Raw genomic sequence first — 19,481 nt, forward strand, 5'->3', positions numbered from 1 at the left:
CGGAATCATAATTTTGAAATTATAATTGTTTGACTAATTTATTCCACCTATCAGGTGCGATAAAATAACACCAAGTTTGAGGGGATAATGTGGGATATCCCATAATTAAGTTTGGAGTTAAATTCTTTTTTTTTTTTTTTGTTGAAGGTATAAATTTATCCTAGAATTAGTTATACCTTCAACCAAACAAAACATAAATTTATTTTGAGAATCTCACCTTATCCCATGAACCAAACGAACCCTAAATATATGTTTTTTGTCTTGGGATTTGAACCCAAATCTTTCATAATTTTTAATTTATTTCATTAACTATTAGGCCACATTCTTGAGTGCAATTTTGCATTAATATCACAGGAAACTCGCAGGGACAAATTAGCTAAAACCAATTGGATTAGAACTAATAACAAGCCATACGTTTTAGCTAGCGTTTGGCTTTAGATTCTCAAAACAAAATTGAAAAACTTGATTTGAGTGAAGTTTTTCAAATTTGAAAGTGTGTTTGGCCATATTTTTTCAAAACATATTTTACCCTTTTTAAAAAAACAAACATGAAACGTGACTTATACCCATAAGTTCTAAAAACTATCAATACCCAACCATACCAAACAAACATGCTTGTTAATCCCAAATATTTCCTATGTGTTTTAATTTTGTTGTTGAATATGGTTTTAGTACTCTTATTTTACTAATTTTCTTGTTGAATGCATCTCAATTTGATAATTTGTTGTTGAATCGTACTGCTTTCTGCATTTCAATTTGTGCAAATGTGAGACGTCTTTGGATATAAAGACTAAATAATTAAATTGGACATTACAAGCAGTGACATAATATTTGAGATTAAAACAATAGTGACTACTTAGGAGATTAAAACAATAGTGACTGCTTAGGAGATAGCTTCAAGCCTTTAAATAATTCTAACGTTTCGAAGTATTAGTTGATTCATAAATTAATGGGGCTTTTTTATAAAATACAAAAAAATTGGGGTAATTTTTAAAAAATTTTAAAAGGCCAACGGATAGATATTGGCCCAAAAATAGATTAGAGCCAGAATTTAGGATTTATCCTAGTTCACCAAACTTTTATAATATTCCTAGTTCACCAAATTTTTGTAATATACTAGTAAAATTGGCCGCGCTCCGCGCAGTTATGAAAGATACCATTAAATTAAAAATAATATTTTGATAGATTAATAGTACCAATATAGATGAAAATTTCTTATGCTTGTGAAGAGTGTGTGTGTGTAAATGAATTCACGAAAACAATATTTTCCCTGAAATTAGATGTTATACGGTCTGAATCTTTCATTATCGTTTAAAAATAAAAATAAAATCCTATGAAAAATTTCTTCTTTAAAATATGCGTGTGAAACAAAACTACCAATTTAGTGTTGGTACTCACTTACATGTCTTTAAATTTCACAATTTCTTTTTGGGCCAAGTGAACAATTCACGTACAGTTAACTTTATAATTGTTTGTTTCAACTTCAGATACTCTAAAAATAATTATGTGACTTCAACTCAAATACTCATTCATAGATATATATTATCTACCTTATACTTAAGCCTAAAAAGACCTTTAACATTCATGAAAATGACAAAGGCCTTGAGAACGTTAATTTGAGAAAATAATTATAAGGCTAATGTGCTAATAGAGAATAGTCTCATTACTATTAATCATTACATGTAGCATGTGGTACAAGAATTTAGGTGCCTCATCAACAATTAGTTCCAGAGGTAAATGTTTTACCAAATGTGGAGTAGATCCTGGATTTTTAATAGGTCAAGAAGAAAGTAAAAAAGGTTCAAACTGAGAAAGTAAAAAGATCAGATATTATCATGTGGTTACCTTGACATGTAGGGGTGGATCTATATGGATCTCGGGATTCATCCGCACCCTCTCATCAGAGAATTACACGGTGTATATAAGATTAAATTTTTACATCATGTGTATATATTAAATGTTGAACTCCCTTAACACAAATAAAAAACTTAGCTCTGTGGTAATACGGATATAGTAGAAAGATTATTTTGTGCATATAATTATTTGAATGGGAAATGAAAGCTAAAAGAGAGAAGAGAAAGAGGTACTGGAAACTCCACTTATGCTTTTTGTTGAAAAAACAAAAGAATAAAGAGATAATACAATGACAAAAAAAACTAACCTAAGCGTTTCCTCTCCCGTGTCTCCACAGCTGTCTATTCCTTCCATAACTGCAACTTACCAATCATACTGCCATGAAATAAAGAATAGTACAACTAAGAAAAATGCATACTTGTCAATAGTTTCATGGTAATTTTAATTTTGTAATTCCATGTCATATGCTGTTAGCCTTGAAAAGCTGCTCCTGACACATAACATTATCAGGGTGAAAACTACCGTAACAAATCATCTGAACTTGCAAAGATGCCAAAGACTTTGATGACATGAAACTCTAAGGTCATTCATAAAAAGGTTAAATCTCACATATCCCAGATAAATGCATAATTAGGCGTGTATAGTAAATTATGAATAGAAACAGAAAGTATTTTAAAAGGCAGATTATCCTTAATGCTTCAGCCATAGCTCAAAATCTCTTTGATAAACTCATTTTTTATCGTTATTTCTGTTTTGTGCTTCAGCACATGAGTCTTTTATATTTAAAAAGACAAGTTATGGAATATGAATACCTTGAAAATTGAAAAGTCTTAAAATCTGACATCTTTAGTTTTCTTCTTTCATTATTTGAGTAATTGCCATGCCCTAATTAATTGAGTAATTATTTAGGCATTTTTAGACTTTTTAAATTAAGATAAACCAAAAAATAATGAGAAATAGGTCCAAAAAAAAAGGAGAAAAAAGATAAATGTGATTCTAGGCCATAGAGAGGTGCCGCATCACCTTGTCTATGCCTAACTTTATTATAGATATAGATATAGATATCATGAGAACCATTTAATCCATAATAAGATCATTTTAGTTAACTAATATGAAAACATATATCTAGTAAATTGGTAAGTACTTTTCATTTTAACTAGTTTCTCATCACGTGCGTTGCACGTGTATGCCAAGTTTTGTAGTATACGTTTCATAAAATAATATCAATATTGTTAAAAATAAAGTTTTGAGTGAACAATTATATATGGAAGAACAATGTACCAGTTTTGGTGAATGATCCATGTGGATCGTTGCTTTGTGACCTGTTTGTCGAGGTTAAGATGATTGAATATCATTTGAACCTATGAAGGCAAGCAATCTAGATAAATGTGTTTTTAACTTATTTTGATTTTAAGAGGTATAAATATGTAATTAAATGTATCTCACATAATATTACTTCCTTATAGAAGCTATTCTTGATGCATGTTCGTTTCATCCATTTTGATTGCTCTGACATGATCTGGACTCTTGTTGTCAATATTGATATCCTTCGTTAAAAGTTTCAGTTATTTTTTATAAACAGTAGATAAGCCTTCATATAAATATGGTTTTCTAATCCGCACTTAATAGACTCTTATCCATAGTTATAGTATCATCTTGATCAGTTAATATATTATCAAAAGTCACTCTCGGATCATTTTGGATTACTATTAGAAATTTTGTATTTCTGTGAACTATTATCATCATTGGAAAATATTTATCTCCTTGATTATTTGTATTTGACTTTCTTTTCCAATATGTATTTCAATTAATTAATGCTTTGTAACATTAGAACACATCAAAAGTTTGATATACACGTATGTAAATTTTTAGTGATCCAAAATCTTACACAAATAAAATTTCTTTTTATGATCTAAAAGATTTTAACCATTAATATAAGTCAAATTTTATACGTTACAACCTTGCAACTAATCTTCCACATAATTTCATGTATTATATCAATTAGTATACAACCCATTTGAATTTCATTTGACAAAAGAAATAGTAACTGTTCAATATAACTTTAGTTATTTCTAAGGTAGAATACCTAAAGATCTTTCTAAATTTGGTATCTTTTATTCAAATCTCCCTTAAACTATAACTGGTCCTAATTACTCCCATGTTGTTACACCTCAAAACTTTTAGCGTCGTTTGCGTCGTAAGTAAACTAACGTAAGCTTGGAGAGGTCATGGAATCCTTATAAGGTTAAGGAATATTTTTAACAAGTGATAAGCAAGTGTCTAAAGGTTCCGGGATCAAGCGAACTGAATAAATTAAGTTTATCGAAACTTTGGGAAAACTTGGCAGAATTTTGGACAGGAAATTTTGGTCCAACTTGAGAGAGGTATATCTCCTATAATATGAGGAGTTATGAAATGCATAACCTATGTAAATTCAAGTTCAGAGAGTCTTCTTTCCAATGCATCTGACAGATCACAATTCTGAGAAGTACGGGATAAGGTACGTCCTGTACAAAAATGTACGTCCTGTACAAAAATGTACGTCCCGTACATTTTGGACATACTTTACCCGAATTTTCCAGAAAGCTGGAAATTTTGACTTTTCAAGTACGGGCTGGAAGTATTGGACGTACTTTGATCCGTACTTTGTGGCCCCGCTGGCCACACCCATAGCATATCTTCATACCCATACGACACTCCCGTGGGTGCCTCTTACCACACTTGCTGCAAACCGGATTATCATAAGTCTTCTGAACCACACTAGCCTGAGAATAAGAGTATGTTGGCCTGAAATTCTGTCTCTTCTGATCATTCCTGAACTTTGGGGTCGGGGCACTCGTTGTAGATAGAGCGGGTCCTGATGATCTGTTCTTGAAGAATTTTCTGCCTCCACCTCCCCCATGACTGAAATTACCTGTAGACTTGGCTTTTTTGTTGAATTCCCTATCCTTCTCTCTCTGAAGAGCCTTTTCCTATTTCATTCTGTCCTCAATACCCCGAACAAAGGCAACCATCTTGGTGATAGTCATCGTTCTATTCTGAGCAGCAATATTCGCATCACCATAAAAGTTGAGTATCAGGCTCAACACAAATCGCCTAACTCTGGCCCTCATGTCAGGGACCATGTGTGGAGGATACTTGACCAAAGAAACAAACTTGAGATAATAGTCATTCACACTCATGTCATTCAGCCTGAGTCTCCCAGATTCATAGGCTTTCGCCTCTCTGACCTCAATTGTGGGAAGTGGTCAATGAAGGCATCTACAAACTCGTCCCAAGTTACTGGAGACGCATCTTTCTCGCGAGACTGTTCCCACATCTCATACCAAATACGAGCAAAATCCTGTAACTGATAAGCTCCCAATTCTGCTGCCTCTGTCTCGGTAGCATGCATGATACGAAAGACTTTCTGAAGCCTATCGATGAAGTTTTGAGGATCTTCCCCCTTAACAGTCCCTGTGAACATTGGAGGCTTCATATTCAGGAATTCCTTGGTCCTATAACTGTTTGGCCCTCCACTAGCACCTATGCTAGGAGCCGTTTCCTGACATTGAGCTTGGTTAGTAACAATTTGGGTGAGCAGCTGGATAGCTCCCCTAACATCCATGTCAGTAGCACTGGGCTGCGGAGTAACTGCAGGACGGACCTCCGCAGGCCTTTCTGTAGCTGGAGGTTCATTCGGGGGCACTGTATTCTATGCAAGCCCTTGAGCCTCGATGTGAACTTCCTGAGTCTGAGTGTCCTCGGGAGTAGCCCTTTGGGTAGTGGTTGATGTCCTTTTGGTGTACTTTCTTTTCACAGTAGGGTAGTAATTACTACTAGGGTAGTAATTACACAGCCTAGTAATGTAATTACACAGTAGTGTAATTACAACGACCTGTTTGTTTGTCATAACGTAATTGCAGTGTAATTACAAGCGTGTTGTTTGGTTGCACAAGGGTAATTACACACTCAGTTTCATTTTAAAATAAAATTTAATTATAAAAAATTTAAAATTAATATTTAAAAAATATTACCTTTATAAATGATATTAAATTAGTTCTTTAATAACACATTGTTTCTTGGAAATATATTAATTAATAATTATATATTTGTAACTAATATTGTAAAAAATAATTGATATATATTTTTCAAATTAATATTTAATTTTAATTATTTATAAAACTTAAAAGAAGACTTTTTTTTTGTGAGAACGTCATGGATTGTATGTTTGACAAAAAAATAATATTAATAAATATAATGCCATAACATTATTCAAATGTTTGAATAAAAAATCCATCAAAGGTAAGTGAAAAATAAACAACATGCAATGTGAAAGCAAATAACTTAAAATTGAAAATATAACCTAAATTCAAAATCCAAAAGAAAAAGTTCAATATAATACTCTTATGTCAAATTCCAACATTACATAAGTAAGTTCCAACATAACTTAAGTAAATAATTCAAAAGAAAGGAAAAATATAAGTCTATAACCTTATTCACAATGAAATTCTACTTTAATAACATCACTCGTTATATATCAAGTTTGTTAATGACTCATTCTTTCCAATATTAAGAGGTGTAGTTTCAAATATTAGAATAATAACACGGTTATGCTAAATGAATAAAATAAAAAAATATGAGCAATTACATGAAACCACAAGAAGTAAAGGTTGGGAATGAGAAGGAAGAAAACGAAAAATAAATAATATAAAAAGAAAAATACATTTTAAAAAATAAAAATAATAGAAATAAAAAAATAAATTAAAAATCAAAAAAGTTAAAATAATAGAAATTAAAAATAAAAATAAACAAACTAAAAAGTAACCCTGTAATTACACCCAATTCTCGGTCCCCCCCCCCCCCCCCCCCCCCGCTTGAGAATTGGAGAGTGTAATTACACCCTGTCAATTGCACCCAATTCCCTCCTAACTGTGTAATTACTTGGTCAAACAAACAGGCCAAACTATGTAATTACACCCAATTCCAATTACCTGGGTGGCTTTCCAAATAGGCCCTTATAAATATTGGATTTCATGAATCATAAAGATAGATAGTTAAGAATGAGTAGAGTAAACAAAGCATCACCCGGTATATATAGTTGTCACTTTTAGTCCCAAAGGTAATATGATGCATGTATAGTTAAAGATTCTCCTCTCGTAATTCCTCTGAAATGCCAGAATGATGTAAATATGCGAGCGACAATAATATGAATTCAGAAGTGTATTTAAGAAGGGTATTTAAGCAGCACCTTATGCTAAGCAGAAATATAAATTGAAAAGAAAATCCACCAAAAAAGCGGAATGGGTACAATATACACCGAAAAATGGTGATAGTACCTGTGACAACATCGGTACGACCCTCAGCATCCTGTCGAGCACCTAAAGCATACAAGCAGCTTGGACCACCACCTGCATTCCCTGATCTCGCTAGGGCTCTACCTGACTGAGCCTGAGTGTTCTTGTTTGCAACCGAATTGGTGGACTGAGCTATGGTCCCACCTATACCTTGCTTAGCAAATGGACAATCTCTCAAAAAGTGACCTGACTGGTGTTATATCCCGTATTTTGCACGTTGGAATATTTTAAGTTGGATTGCGACAAGTTGTGGATAAGACTTTTAATTTCCGGTTTTATTTTTGTTTTAATGCACAAGTTGCATATTCATCTTTTCATTGGTATGGAGTGTTAAGGGTAAATTTGGAATAAGGAAAAGTTTGGGATGTTGAATAAGTTATACGTATTGTATGGAGTTTTGGACATATCCAGGTATGCAAATAAAGAGATCGGTGTATAAAAGTTTTAGGTCTCGAAATAATTTCCGCGGATGAACAAAGGATCGCTACAAGAGGGTCGGCCAAGATCTTGCTACAGTGACTTCGGGCAGCTATATAAAGGGGCTTAACCCCTCATTTTCAGCCAAAAAAATCAGACCAAAAACTTTCTAAATATTCTAGAAAATTCCCCAACCTTCCACCACCAACTTTTAGCCCGAAACCAGGTATAATTCCCAAATTCCGGTCCAGACAGCGTATAGTTGCGACTTCAAACTCGCGTATTGAGGCTTTGTGGCTTAAGTTCAAGGTGAAGGAGTAAATATATAGCGTTATTATCGAGGGAAAGGTATGAATCTCTTTCTATTTGTGTTAATATTGGTTTATTTACGGAGAAGGAGCTGTAAAATCGTTATAAAATGGTTCTGTGATGGAAATATGGGACAAACACCATATGGAATGTTATGAAGTATTTTGAAGTTGGAAATATTATGGTTAATGTTGGTTTGGTATATGTAGTCGAATTGAATATAATTGGAATGCTGTCGAAGTACGTGGAAATGACTTGTTAGTGTTAGAATGCATTTGAAATTACTTATTGATGTTGTTGGAATGGTTGTTGGTATTGTTGTTGAAGATTTGGCCGAGTTAAATTCTCGGGGACGTCCAAGTTATAGGGGAAGTCTTTGCCCGAAATTCCGTAGAAAAAGTAATGGCTTGGGATTGAATTCTTCGACGCTTATGGCTAATGTTCGATGCCTATTGATGTTGTTGTAGATTTTGAGAAGACGAGACTTACGTTTGGGTTAGCTTAGGAAGCAAGCCAAGTATGTAAAGCTTACCCTTCTTTTCTTTTGGCATGTCTTAGACGGGATTAAGGTATGACATGGTTTGTGTCTTGGGTAAACTCCATTCTTAAGTTTCGAGTATGTTTATGATTCATATTTGCTTTTTGATGTTGGCATCCTTGTATGGTCAGGCTATGGTCCGTATGTCTTTGATATGGGTGAGTTTGAAATGTTGTGTAAACGGTTTGTTCCGAGAGGATTTTATGTCTAAAAATGTCCATAACTTTCATGGACAGAACCGGATTGCTTTGATGAGTTCGCAAACGATTCTTATATGTTTCTTGATATTCGTACCCTTAATGAGGTTGAGTTATGATCCTTATGTCTTTTGGTAGGATTAAATTTTTAAGGTTTCAAAAGGGTTCTCTTTCAAAAGAATTTTGTTTTCAAAGAGATTTGTTTCTAAACGATTTCGAAACTACGAACGACCGTAACTCTCAAGGAAGAGCTCGGATCGCGTTGATTTCTTCGCAAGTGATTTTATGACAAGTAAGGACTTTAATTTTCATAGGCGGGCCCGGTTTGGGTTGACGCCGCCGCGGGTCCCGCGACTTTTCTACGTTGGTTGTAATAACTTATTTTGAAAGAATCCAACATGACTATCTTTCCAACCCCCGAGTATGATTACTTAATTTCTGCTCGAGTTTGAAATAAGGATTTTATGTACGTGATTTTAATACGTAATTATGGTTTCTAAAGTTCGGTTTGATATGTTCCGAGTGAGATTCGGAAGAAAACTTGATTTGACTATGGTTTTGGTTTTTAAAATGAGGTTCGTTTTGATCATTCGTTGAGTCCGTGATGATGTACGATATGCGTATGGTTACTTACGATCCGCCTCGTGCGTTCGTTATTACCTCTTTCACGGATCCGGCCGTATGTGATCGTGCGCACTATAATATACTCGGTGTTATCTTGTGTTATGGTTCACCGCGCTCCTCACTAGAGGGCGGGTTCCATTTATATTTGGTGTTATGCGTGTATGGCGATATGATGTGTGACGGGGATACGGAGATTTGAAACTTCGGTGTTATCTTGTGTTGTGGCGCCGATAGGGCGGCGACCACGTTCGTCCGCCGGTCCCACTATGGACCGCATATGATATGTGATGATGTATGATGATATGATGAGTACACGTTTACCGATGGTGGGGCAAACTAATGGTGGGGCAAACCCGGTGGTGGGGCAAACCCATGATGAGGCAAAATTTCACATTGGTTTAGGCAAATCCCCATTGGTTTAGGCAAATCCACGTCGGTTAATGTTATCTCATATGACGGGTTATGATGTGTACGGTATGAGTATGTATGATTTGTATGTCGGATGTAAGTACTTTGGTATTTGGGTTTTTATACTCGCTTTCGTACTCCGACTTCGGTTGTGATTCCATTTTTATGCTACGCTTTACATACTCGGTACATATTCGTGCCGACCCCCTTTCTTGGGTGCGTTTCGTGCCACGCGAGTAACCACGGATGAGCGAGTGATGTTGAGAAGATGTTGTTGGATTGGCGAGTTCCATTTCTTGGGAATGCGCGCCGAGTCCGAGTGCTTGTATGGTATCCGAGATGTTAGTAGAGACTTTGCGAACGGTGTCGAGTGTATGATATGTCGGGTCTGTTTGTAAGCGGCTATGTAAGCCGGTGTGTTTGTATGCATTACGCTACCGATGTGTTTGGTAAGCGGCTATATAAGCCGAAGTACCGTTGTGCCTTATATTACAGATTGTATACGATTGCAGATTTTATTTGATTTGAAAAAAAAACAAAAAGGCATGTTTGTTTTCTGAAAAATTTTCATTATGTGCGTATGTTATGTTTTGTGGGCCCGCATATGATTATGTGTATTACGAGAGTACGGGTTCGCTCGGCCCTAAATAAGGGTCGGGTGCCGTCATGCCCTATCGGAAATTAGGGTGTGACAACTGGCCACGTCCAAAGCAACCATCTATGCCCTAACGACATGTCCCTGAATGTCTCTTCCCATAAATATTACAAACTGGGTGAAAGCCATGACTGTTCGAATTTCCTTTAGATTGTGAGCCTGACGCTCGAAAAGCTTCCTCTCTCTCTCTCGAACTTAGGAGCCGGAGCGGGCCGATGAAAGAACGGGTCCGGATGACCTGTTGTTAAAGAATTTTCTATTCTTTTCACTATTCCCGCTGAATTGCCCGGTTAACTTAACCCTCTTGTTAAACTCTTTGTCTTTCTCTTTTTGCACAGCTTCCTCCTCCTTGAGCCTTGTTTCATTTCCTTGCACAAATGCCAATATCTTGGCGATAGGCATACCTCTATTCTGGGCTGCAATATTCGCCCCATCATATAAGTGAGAATCAAGACCAGTGACAAACCTCTTTACTCTGGGCCTCATGTTAGGAACAAGCTCAGTAGCATATTTTGCCAGACTCATAAACTCAGTAGTAATCCCGAACAATCCTCCCATTCGTTTGAGCTTCAAGAATCGCCGGCCCGGCTTCTCAAACCTCAATAGGCATAAAATGGTCCAGAAAAGCCTCTACGAACTCATCCCATGTGGCATCAGAAACATCATTACCTCGGGATAATTCCCAAGTCTCGTACCAGGCATTTGCTACTCCTTGCAGCGGGTGAGCTCCAAACGTAGCTGCTTCTGTCTCCATCACAGTCCTCATTCTATAAATCTTCTGAAGACCATCAATGAAACTTGAGGGTCCTCTTCCTTCTTTATCCCCGAGAAGACTGGGGGCTTCATTCTCAAGCACTCTTTAGCCCTGGAGGATTCTCTATGATTTCTAGAGTTAGACCCCGCTTCCTGACGCTGGGCCTGAGCAGCTACTAACTGTGTGAGCATTGCAATAGCACTCCCAACATCCACATTAGTTGTTCCAGTCTGAGGAGCCGGAATCTCTGTCGGAGCTGGAGCAGTAGGAGTAGTCTCTGGCGTAGGCGTCTGATCAGAATTGGCTCGAATAGCCCCACGACGAGCAGCGTTGGAAGCTGCCTCAAACTGGTGGTAGTCTTTCTCTTTGGAGCCATAATCGTCTGAAATTACGTAAACTCAAGAATTAGGAAGGCATCCTGAAGTTATAGCTCTAGTTGTACGATCTAGAATACAAAGAAGTGAGACTTTCTTAACATGTCCTTGTGGTCAGCGGTTTATATGTATGCGGCCGTCATACATATAAAGGAGACCCTACTGGACACGGTTTCGTAGACTCCCTACGACACTGAACTTGGCTTCTCTGATACCAAGCTTTGTCAAGCGCCGAACAATGGCCTGGGCGCGACACGGCACTAGGTGCCTGACTGTCTATGACCGAGCGAGCCCATGGCTGCTGAATCTAACAGTTATATTATGAAAGCATGCAAGATATAACACGAAGCAAGAGCATGCTCTAACTCAAATATAATAATGAAATGTGGAAACAGATGTTGAGAGGCAAAACCAACATAACTGACTAAAGTTTGTGTCTATGAAACCTCTATGATCAAAATACTGAAAGATTAACTAGGTCAGGACAAGACCCTGACATACCTCAAATACTAATGATCTAACTAATACTCGAAAAACTGGGAATAAATGGGAAGCCCTGGATGAGAGGGGCTCACCAACTAGCTGATGTATTCAAGCGCTGGAAGCTAAGCGGCTGCTGTATCCTCCTGAAAGTCATACTCTGCACCGTGAAGTGCAGGCCCATACATAAGGACATTACTACATTTGAATTGTACAAGTATGATAAGCAACTGAAGCAATGATAAGGGATACATGAACAATAAAGCATAATGAAACTGAATACTCATATCATGAGCTGATCTGTATAGAACCCACCTGTGCAAATATCATGTAACTATGGCCTCAGGCCTAATATATAATGAGATCTCAAAGCTATGGTCTCAGGCCCAAAATAATTACATATACATATGAATCACAACTATGGCCTTAGGCCCAATCAAACATGAAGCGACAGGTGTAAAACTGATTGCTGGCTCTGTAACCTGACTGATGACTTAGACTGCATTCTGAGACTCGTAGATTGAATTACAAGTATTTAGATTAAGCTAAGGTTCATAGCATGCATAACAAGTATGAACATAATCAGAAAACTGAGCTCTAACCCTAGGTTATGAAAATCAAGAACTACGGCAAAATCATGAACTGGCTGGATTTTTTAGAATTATGACAATTGAGGTATGAGGATGATTAAAAAATATTTCTCATGTAGATAGTATGCTTAACATACCTGGAATTATTCCCAAACTTGAATAATAATCTGGTCTTGGAAAAAGAGTTTCAAGGTTTTGCTCTTTATGCTCTTTAATTGGGTTTTCTTGAAAACCCTATGTTAAGAATATGGTTTCATGGTTAGATTAAGAGCATATATGATAGAACTGATTTGGAAGAGTTTGGAATGACTTACCTTGTTGTTTTGGATTGTTGGGAGAAGAATACTTCGTTTCTAGGGCTTGAAATTATGAAAAACGAAATAAAAAAACTGAAGGCTGGTATTTATAGGTTCTGGTGCAGGCTGGGAAATACGGTCCGTAAACCTGGACCATATTTCAGCATGCTCCAAATAGAAGTACTGTTTTAAGTTTCCTTCTTAAATACGATCCCACTTTACGGGCCGTATTTCAAAATACGGTCCGTATTTAACAATATAAAATTTCACATGCCAAATTCCAGAATGCACAGTGATTTGGGGTTTCACTTTACGACTTGAAATATGGGCCGTATCTTTGATTTACGGTCCGTATTCTGGGGCGTATATTCCCATCTGACAGCTGAAGAGAAATTTCCAATTCTCACATTCTTTATCTGATTTTCTAAGTCTGGGATCATGGTCAAGGCTTAAGTTAAAGGTCTGAGGTGTTACATATACCCTCTGCTGTTAAAGTTGATTAAGGTGGACATCTAATTCTATATGGCACCAACATTTGATATCACCACTAACCCATTGTACTCCTCCCCTCTTTAACCGCTAAATTTCCTTCCCCTCTACCATCATTGCCACCATAACCGTCACTAATGTCCGTGTGCTGTGCAAGATTTGGTGGGAACTTGCCAAATTTGAATATTTTTTAAAATTTATTTGCAGTTGTTTGCTGTTTTTGGTTGACACATGTGCCTATTGTTTGTTGTTTAAGCGTGCCTGGTATAGGCACTTTTGCAGGGTTGCTGCCAAAGAAACTTGCATTATCTTAAAGAAACAAGAATTTTTTATGGCAAGCTGCAAGAAAAATCTTGATGCGACATGCTTTCCGACGGCTACCTCGCAGAAATATTGTCCAAGAATTTCCATAATTTCCGACGAATGAACTCAATTCGACAGCTAGCTGCAAAAAAAAAAAAAAATTCATGGTAGAACGTATACCAATACACCTCCAAAATAACAGGTTAGCCTCGATTCGTCCGTCGATCCTTCAAGTCTATTCTTGCACAACACGCCAATATTAGTGACGGTAATGGTGGTGGAGGGAAAGGAAATTTTAGTACTAAAAGAGAGGTGGAGTAAAATGGGTTAGTGGTGATGAAGTGACATTCATTTCATCAAATGTTAGTGCCACATAGAATTAGATGTCCACCTTGGTCAACCTTAACGGTAGAGGGATATATTTGTGCCCAAAGTATAGTATTAAGGGTATATTTGGACTCAAAGTATAACGAGGGGTATATTTAGCCCTTTTTCAATAGTACAGGGGTATATTTGGCCTTTGCCGAAAATAAAAAATCCAGTAAAGGAAAAAAAAAAAAAAAAAACTCTGACTTACAAAAGCTGTCTTAAACCTTAGTCCCCAAAATGAAAAAAAAAAAAAACATTAATTTTGTATTCTTAAGCCCTCCCTCGCCAACTCCCAGTGTTTCAAAGCTTTCACTTCAAATATATTAGTAATATAAGTACGGTAATATTGTATACGAATTTTAGGTCGATTTCATATACTTTCAGATGCAGATTGCTCGGCGAGTCTCTATAAACCTCTCCAAACGAGGTTTGCTATTCTGTGATCTTCAATATTTGAGCAAATGTTAAGTATTGGAAATAACGAAATGCATGTTTAATCTGATGTGTGACAGTACTTGGAAATGCTTCAAATTCAGTTGGTGGGTCGAATATTCAGTGCCGCTCGAAGTCATTTGCAGCCAGTGTTCAGTCTGATTCAACGGCAGATAAAAGGAAAGGGAAAAGGGTAACAAAGGAAGAAAGGAGAGCAATGGCTGAAGCTTTTGTTAACAAGTAGTATATCATTTTCCCTCTTTTTTAGGTTGAACTCCTGCTTTTAATTTGTGTTTAATTGATGCCATCATTGTTGAATCCTAATCAATTGTGTATTTTATTTGTTCATGATATGTTAGTTGTGTGTTGAATGACCATAAGAGTTGACCCCCAAGCACTAAGGGTATGTTTGGTATGAAGGAAAATAAGTGGTTTTCTTATTTATTTTCTTGTGTTTGGTATGTAAGCAGAAAATATTATCCCAAAAATATTTGTATAAAATGTAGAGAAATACTATGAGGGTGGGGGCATGGGGGTAGACTGTGCTGGAAGGTTGGGAGGAGACAGTAAGTCTGGATTGCCACTTGCTGAACTTGTTTTCTCTAGTTCCATTAGGGAAGTCATTTTCCTCATTTTTAAGGAATTTGTTTTCCTGGAGAAAATGTTTTTCAAAAATTTTGACTAACCAAACATAGGAAAAGAGGAAAACATACCAAACACACTTTACGTGCTTCTCAGCTAGTGTGCCATAGGGAGAGAGTGGTCATATACTGTATGTAGTCTTCCTGTTAAATTTCTGAAAAAAAGGTTGTTCCCACTCCTCGAACCCGTGACCTACTATCACCGAATGAGCAATTCTATTGTGGCACTGATTTGACTGTATAAACTCAAAATTAAGCCACAAGCTGACTAAAAGGTGAAGTTAGCATACTTTTGTCAACAAGAAGTAATAGCAAGGGTTTGGGTGCACTTAAGTATGAAAGGCTGCTATTCTGAAGACATAGAGAGTTTTTTTTTTTTTTTTTGACAAGTAATCAGAGATTTTTTTAAATGCTTGCACATCGATACCTTTCCTATGGCTTGAATTTTAAGGATTCATATACTGATCACAACTAATTTTTGATTGAGACATAATAATGATTGTTGTCATTCAACATGGAGAGCGGAAAGAACTGTTTCAGTTTTACTACCGGATACGGTGATACCAAGTAGCAGCAATGCATTACAAGTTAGACTTTGGGACCTATTAGTTTCTCGACTAGTTTTTCCTATTATCGTCATGTATTTGATATGTTATGAAGTTTGGTGCTATATATTTTAAGTTGTATGACAGGGATTTTGCTGGAGATTTCTATTTTGAGATTCAACCCTTGACGATTTTGGAAAGACTGATGCAAAAGCCTACGTCTAACCAAAATAGGCATAAAGAATTCTCTGAATTTCATTTACAAGTTCGTTAGAGAGTGAAGGAGGATTCAACAAAGTTCCATATATGCAAATTTATGGAGGCAATAGAAAAGTGGCTATTGGATAATTTTGTATTAGTTTTTACTCATTATTAAGGGAAGTCATGTCGTGCTTTTCAACTTCATCTTTTACAAATAAAGTTTCATGCGTTTTATTCAATTTGGTGATTGATGGTTGACTAATTAGAGGAAAAAGGCGAGGTTCCATTAGGGTTCTTGAATATGGTGGAGAATATTTTACTTCATGTTGGATTGTTCCCCACCACCCCTGCCCCCCCCCCCCCCGCCTCAAATTGTGCTACTTATCAACTTATCATGTATTCAACTATGGCACTGAGATGGTCACGTGTTTTCTTGGAAATCATTGCTCTCAGTTGTATCTAGCCCCTTGGATACTTGATCAAGAAGAACTTCCCTGGCGTCTTTCAAGTCCTATGTGTAAATTTGGCTGCAAAAACCTGTTATTTGACCTTCTGTATACAATATCAATGGCCTAGTAGATTCTTAATGGTTGTATGATGCTCTTTATCTCTTGATTAGTCCACCGTAATGAGATCCCTTCTCAAAAAATAGCGTTCTTGAATTGGTTATTTGGTTGATGTTTGAAAGCTACAATATGTAGGAGTACGGCCAAGTGACTTGGTAATCCTAGGGGCAGATTTTTAGAAGTTGAAATGAAATATTTTGTGCAAACTGAGTTTTTATTTTTGGAGGTGTGCTAGTAACCAACAAGAATATGTTACTCTTATTTTCATGGAAAATGAGACGTATATTTTCATAGGTTTATTCATCACTTTGGGATGTCCTTTGATAAAATTTTCTTCTATTTACTCATAAGTAGGAGAAGATGTCTAGTGGTAGTGGAGAAAGATGAAGGGATACTGGATATATTATCTTCTTTGTCAATGTTACTGAATAGTGGCTTCTTTGTCAAGCATAATAGAGCTTCTGGATGCCCTTTAGGAGTTCCCGAAAGGTATTGTTGTCTCTGGATGGCGGGGTCCTTAGTATTTTAAGTCATCGAACTTTTGTCTGAACTGAGTTGGAATTTATTTGTGAGTAATCCTGGTTGTCAATAAGGATGTCACGCAGGAGCTGATGTGTAGAGATATTGTATCTTTTCTGTATTCAAGTGGAATAAAATTGCCTTTTAGTCCTGACCTTTTTCCTGTATGGGAAGTTTTTATGTCAATCAGACTACTAGTTAGGTCTATATCTGTTCCTTTACACCACTCTTTCAAGGTATCATTAAGACTACACGGCTCCAATCTAAACCAAAGAGTGAATACTTATAGCTAGTGTGTAAGCATTGAAACAGGTCTTTAATTTGGTTTGCAGGATTTATGGTGGAGTTCTGAATTTTTAGGTTAGCTAATTACCTGTTATCCCCTTTGCAGATATAGAGCCATGAATGGTGGAAAATTTCCACCTACTAAGGCGGCAATGAAAGAAGTTGGTGGCTCGTATTATACTGTCAAGAAGATTGTCCAAGAACTGCAGTACAATGCTAAAATGCCAGTAGATAAAGACACTGTGGTCAAAGAAGCTTCCGCAGGAAAAGCTGCAATTAGGAAGGACAAGTTACTGACGAACGTTGAAGAGACATTAAGCAGTGCAACAGCTCTTGAACATGGAGCATGCCAAGATGGTCAGTTAACCAATGGGATTTTATTGGAAAAAGAACCGACTCAGAATAGGAAGCCGTCACTTGAACTCAAAGAAATCCCAAGTGATCTACAAACAGTTGATGGAGGCATATCTCAAGAAACTCAATCATTAACCCTAAGTGGGGTGAAAAGTGGGGATACCAATAGCAACCATGAGACAGAGGCGGAGCTACAAATTCCAATTGCAGCAGAGCAGACTTTGTTGCAGGTGATGTCAATTTCTGGAAGTGTAAGTATGCAATAGACCTGTTTCCTGTAAGATTCTGGCTTTTAAGCAAATAAAATTCACCAAGGTTATGACTGATCAGAAAAAAATTCATCAAGGTTATCTGCTATGATTCTGTGAACTGGACTGAAATTAGAGGAAGACTAGAAAATCACTTAATGCATTTGAATTTGACTGAAGTTTGATCACAATTTTGACCCTGATGTGATGACAGTTCTTGACCTTGAATTTATAGTAGTTGTAAGACGTTCAATGATTTAATCACTATCCACCACTATGCTGATTTTTCGAATAGGCTTTTGAATCCTCTTCTGGGGACTCCATAGTATCAGGCTTTTAAAGAGACAAAAGACATGGCAAGCTATCTTACTATTTCCTTTCTGAGTCATGAATCTGAATTTGTTATGTTTCCGCGATCTTTCACTTGTATGTTGCATGTGGTAAAATAATTAAGTTTCTAATGCAGGATAATAAAGATGCTGCCGCGCAAGTTCTTGAATCGGAGCTAGAATCTTTTTCGCGTTCCGAGGAACCTGAGAATAACATAAACCAGGAAGACTCCCCTGTCGAAGATTTCAAATTTGATAGCCTGAAGCAGATGGATGAGCAAAAACATTCACTTGATGTGGAAAAGCCTAGGAGGTAACCTTGTTATCTAAATCGATATTCGTTGAAGGATGATAATTTTTTTTGATACCTGCTACCTTCCGAGGGTCTATCCTTCTCAAAAAAAAAAAAAAAAAAACTCATAATTATGTTTATACTTATGCCTGCATTTTGACAGATCAGCAGACAATCAGAGATCTCCAATCTTGTTATATTTTATTGGTTTTTATTTAGATCATTCATATACGACGAGTATGTATAGACCTTATCTGACATGACCTAGCTTCATATAGGGATTTATCCAATGAACGCAAGGCTGAGACACAAGCTGAAAGCAAACCCTCCATGTGGAAAAATCTGAAATCTTTTGCAGATGGAATTCTTAACATGTGGTGGAAACAGTAGATTAGTGCCCAGGTGGTCTCTAGTTTTTGAATTCTTCCATTTAGACATGATACTATTTTTATCGTCCCGTAAACTGACTACTTCCTCTAAACATACTTTCTTGGTTCTGCAGAGTTAGATCGAAAACAAGGAATAGATGGACAACATTTACGTCAACTTGAGAAATCTTATTAGTATTATGTTATGCAGCCAAGTGTGTGCAATGAAACCTCTAATTCTTAGTAAATGGTCAATAGTGAGAGACTATGATGATGGGGGATCGTTTTCTTGGAGTAGTTCTTTCCCCTTTACAAGATAGGAACCTCTTGGTAGGACATAATTATTGTAGTGCTATCCTCACCGGAGATGCATGCTCATGTAAATATCATAAACAAGCTGACCAATGATTTTCATCTGTTTCTTTTCTGGTCCTTGCTATACACACCTTTTTTCCCGGGAAGTTGAATTGTTTTATTCTGAGAAATTCAAAGTCAGCCAAGGCGGCAAGATGGTAATAGATAAAAAAAATTCAACTAGTGTTGCCCTGTCGAATTCATTTGGCTGCTTTTGCTGATTTGCCAATGCCTCAATTGCAAGATCAATCCGGTGAAAGTTTCGTGGGGGAGACTATTTGCATGGCGCCATTTAAGGCGCAACCACATTTTAAAAAGCCTCCTGGTATGGAGGACCACTTCTTTTTGGAAATT

General features: G+C 36.7%; 1 protein-coding gene across 1 annotated transcript; it reads left to right on the top strand.

Moving 5' to 3' along the window:
* The first annotated feature begins 14,338 nt into the window (after nucleotides 1-14,338).
* On the top strand, nucleotides 14,339-19,234 carry LOC132056115 (uncharacterized). Its single transcript, XM_059448183.1, has 6 exons — nucleotides 14,339-14,420; nucleotides 14,506-14,665; nucleotides 17,289-17,787; nucleotides 18,251-18,426; nucleotides 18,684-18,807; nucleotides 18,908-19,234. Exons 1-5 carry the CDS (start codon nucleotides 14,378-14,380, stop codon nucleotides 18,793-18,795), a joined length of 990 nt encoding a protein of 329 aa, XP_059304166.1. The 5' UTR covers nucleotides 14,339-14,377; the 3' UTR covers nucleotides 18,796-18,807; nucleotides 18,908-19,234.
* The last annotated feature ends 247 nt before the right edge of the window (nucleotides 19,235-19,481 follow it).

Source organism: Lycium ferocissimum, chromosome 5 (genome assembly GCF_029784015.1).
Source record: "Lycium ferocissimum isolate CSIRO_LF1 chromosome 5, AGI_CSIRO_Lferr_CH_V1, whole genome shotgun sequence".
NCBI classification, from domain to species: domain Eukaryota; kingdom Viridiplantae; phylum Streptophyta; class Magnoliopsida; order Solanales; family Solanaceae; genus Lycium; species Lycium ferocissimum.

Excerpts from the sequence above, each read along its gene's own strand:
- LOC132056115 (XM_059448183.1), top strand. The coding sequence starts at position 14,378 with ATGCAGATTGCTCGGCGAGTCTCTATAAACCTCTCCAAACGAG. Across the intron at positions 14,421-14,505 it reads TATAAACCTCTCCAAACGAG|TACTTGGAAATGCTTCAAAT; the intron begins GTTTGCTATTCT and ends GATGTGTGACAG. Across the intron at positions 14,666-17,288 it reads GCTGAAGCTTTTGTTAACAA|ATATAGAGCCATGAATGGTG; the intron begins GTAGTATATCAT and ends TCCCCTTTGCAG.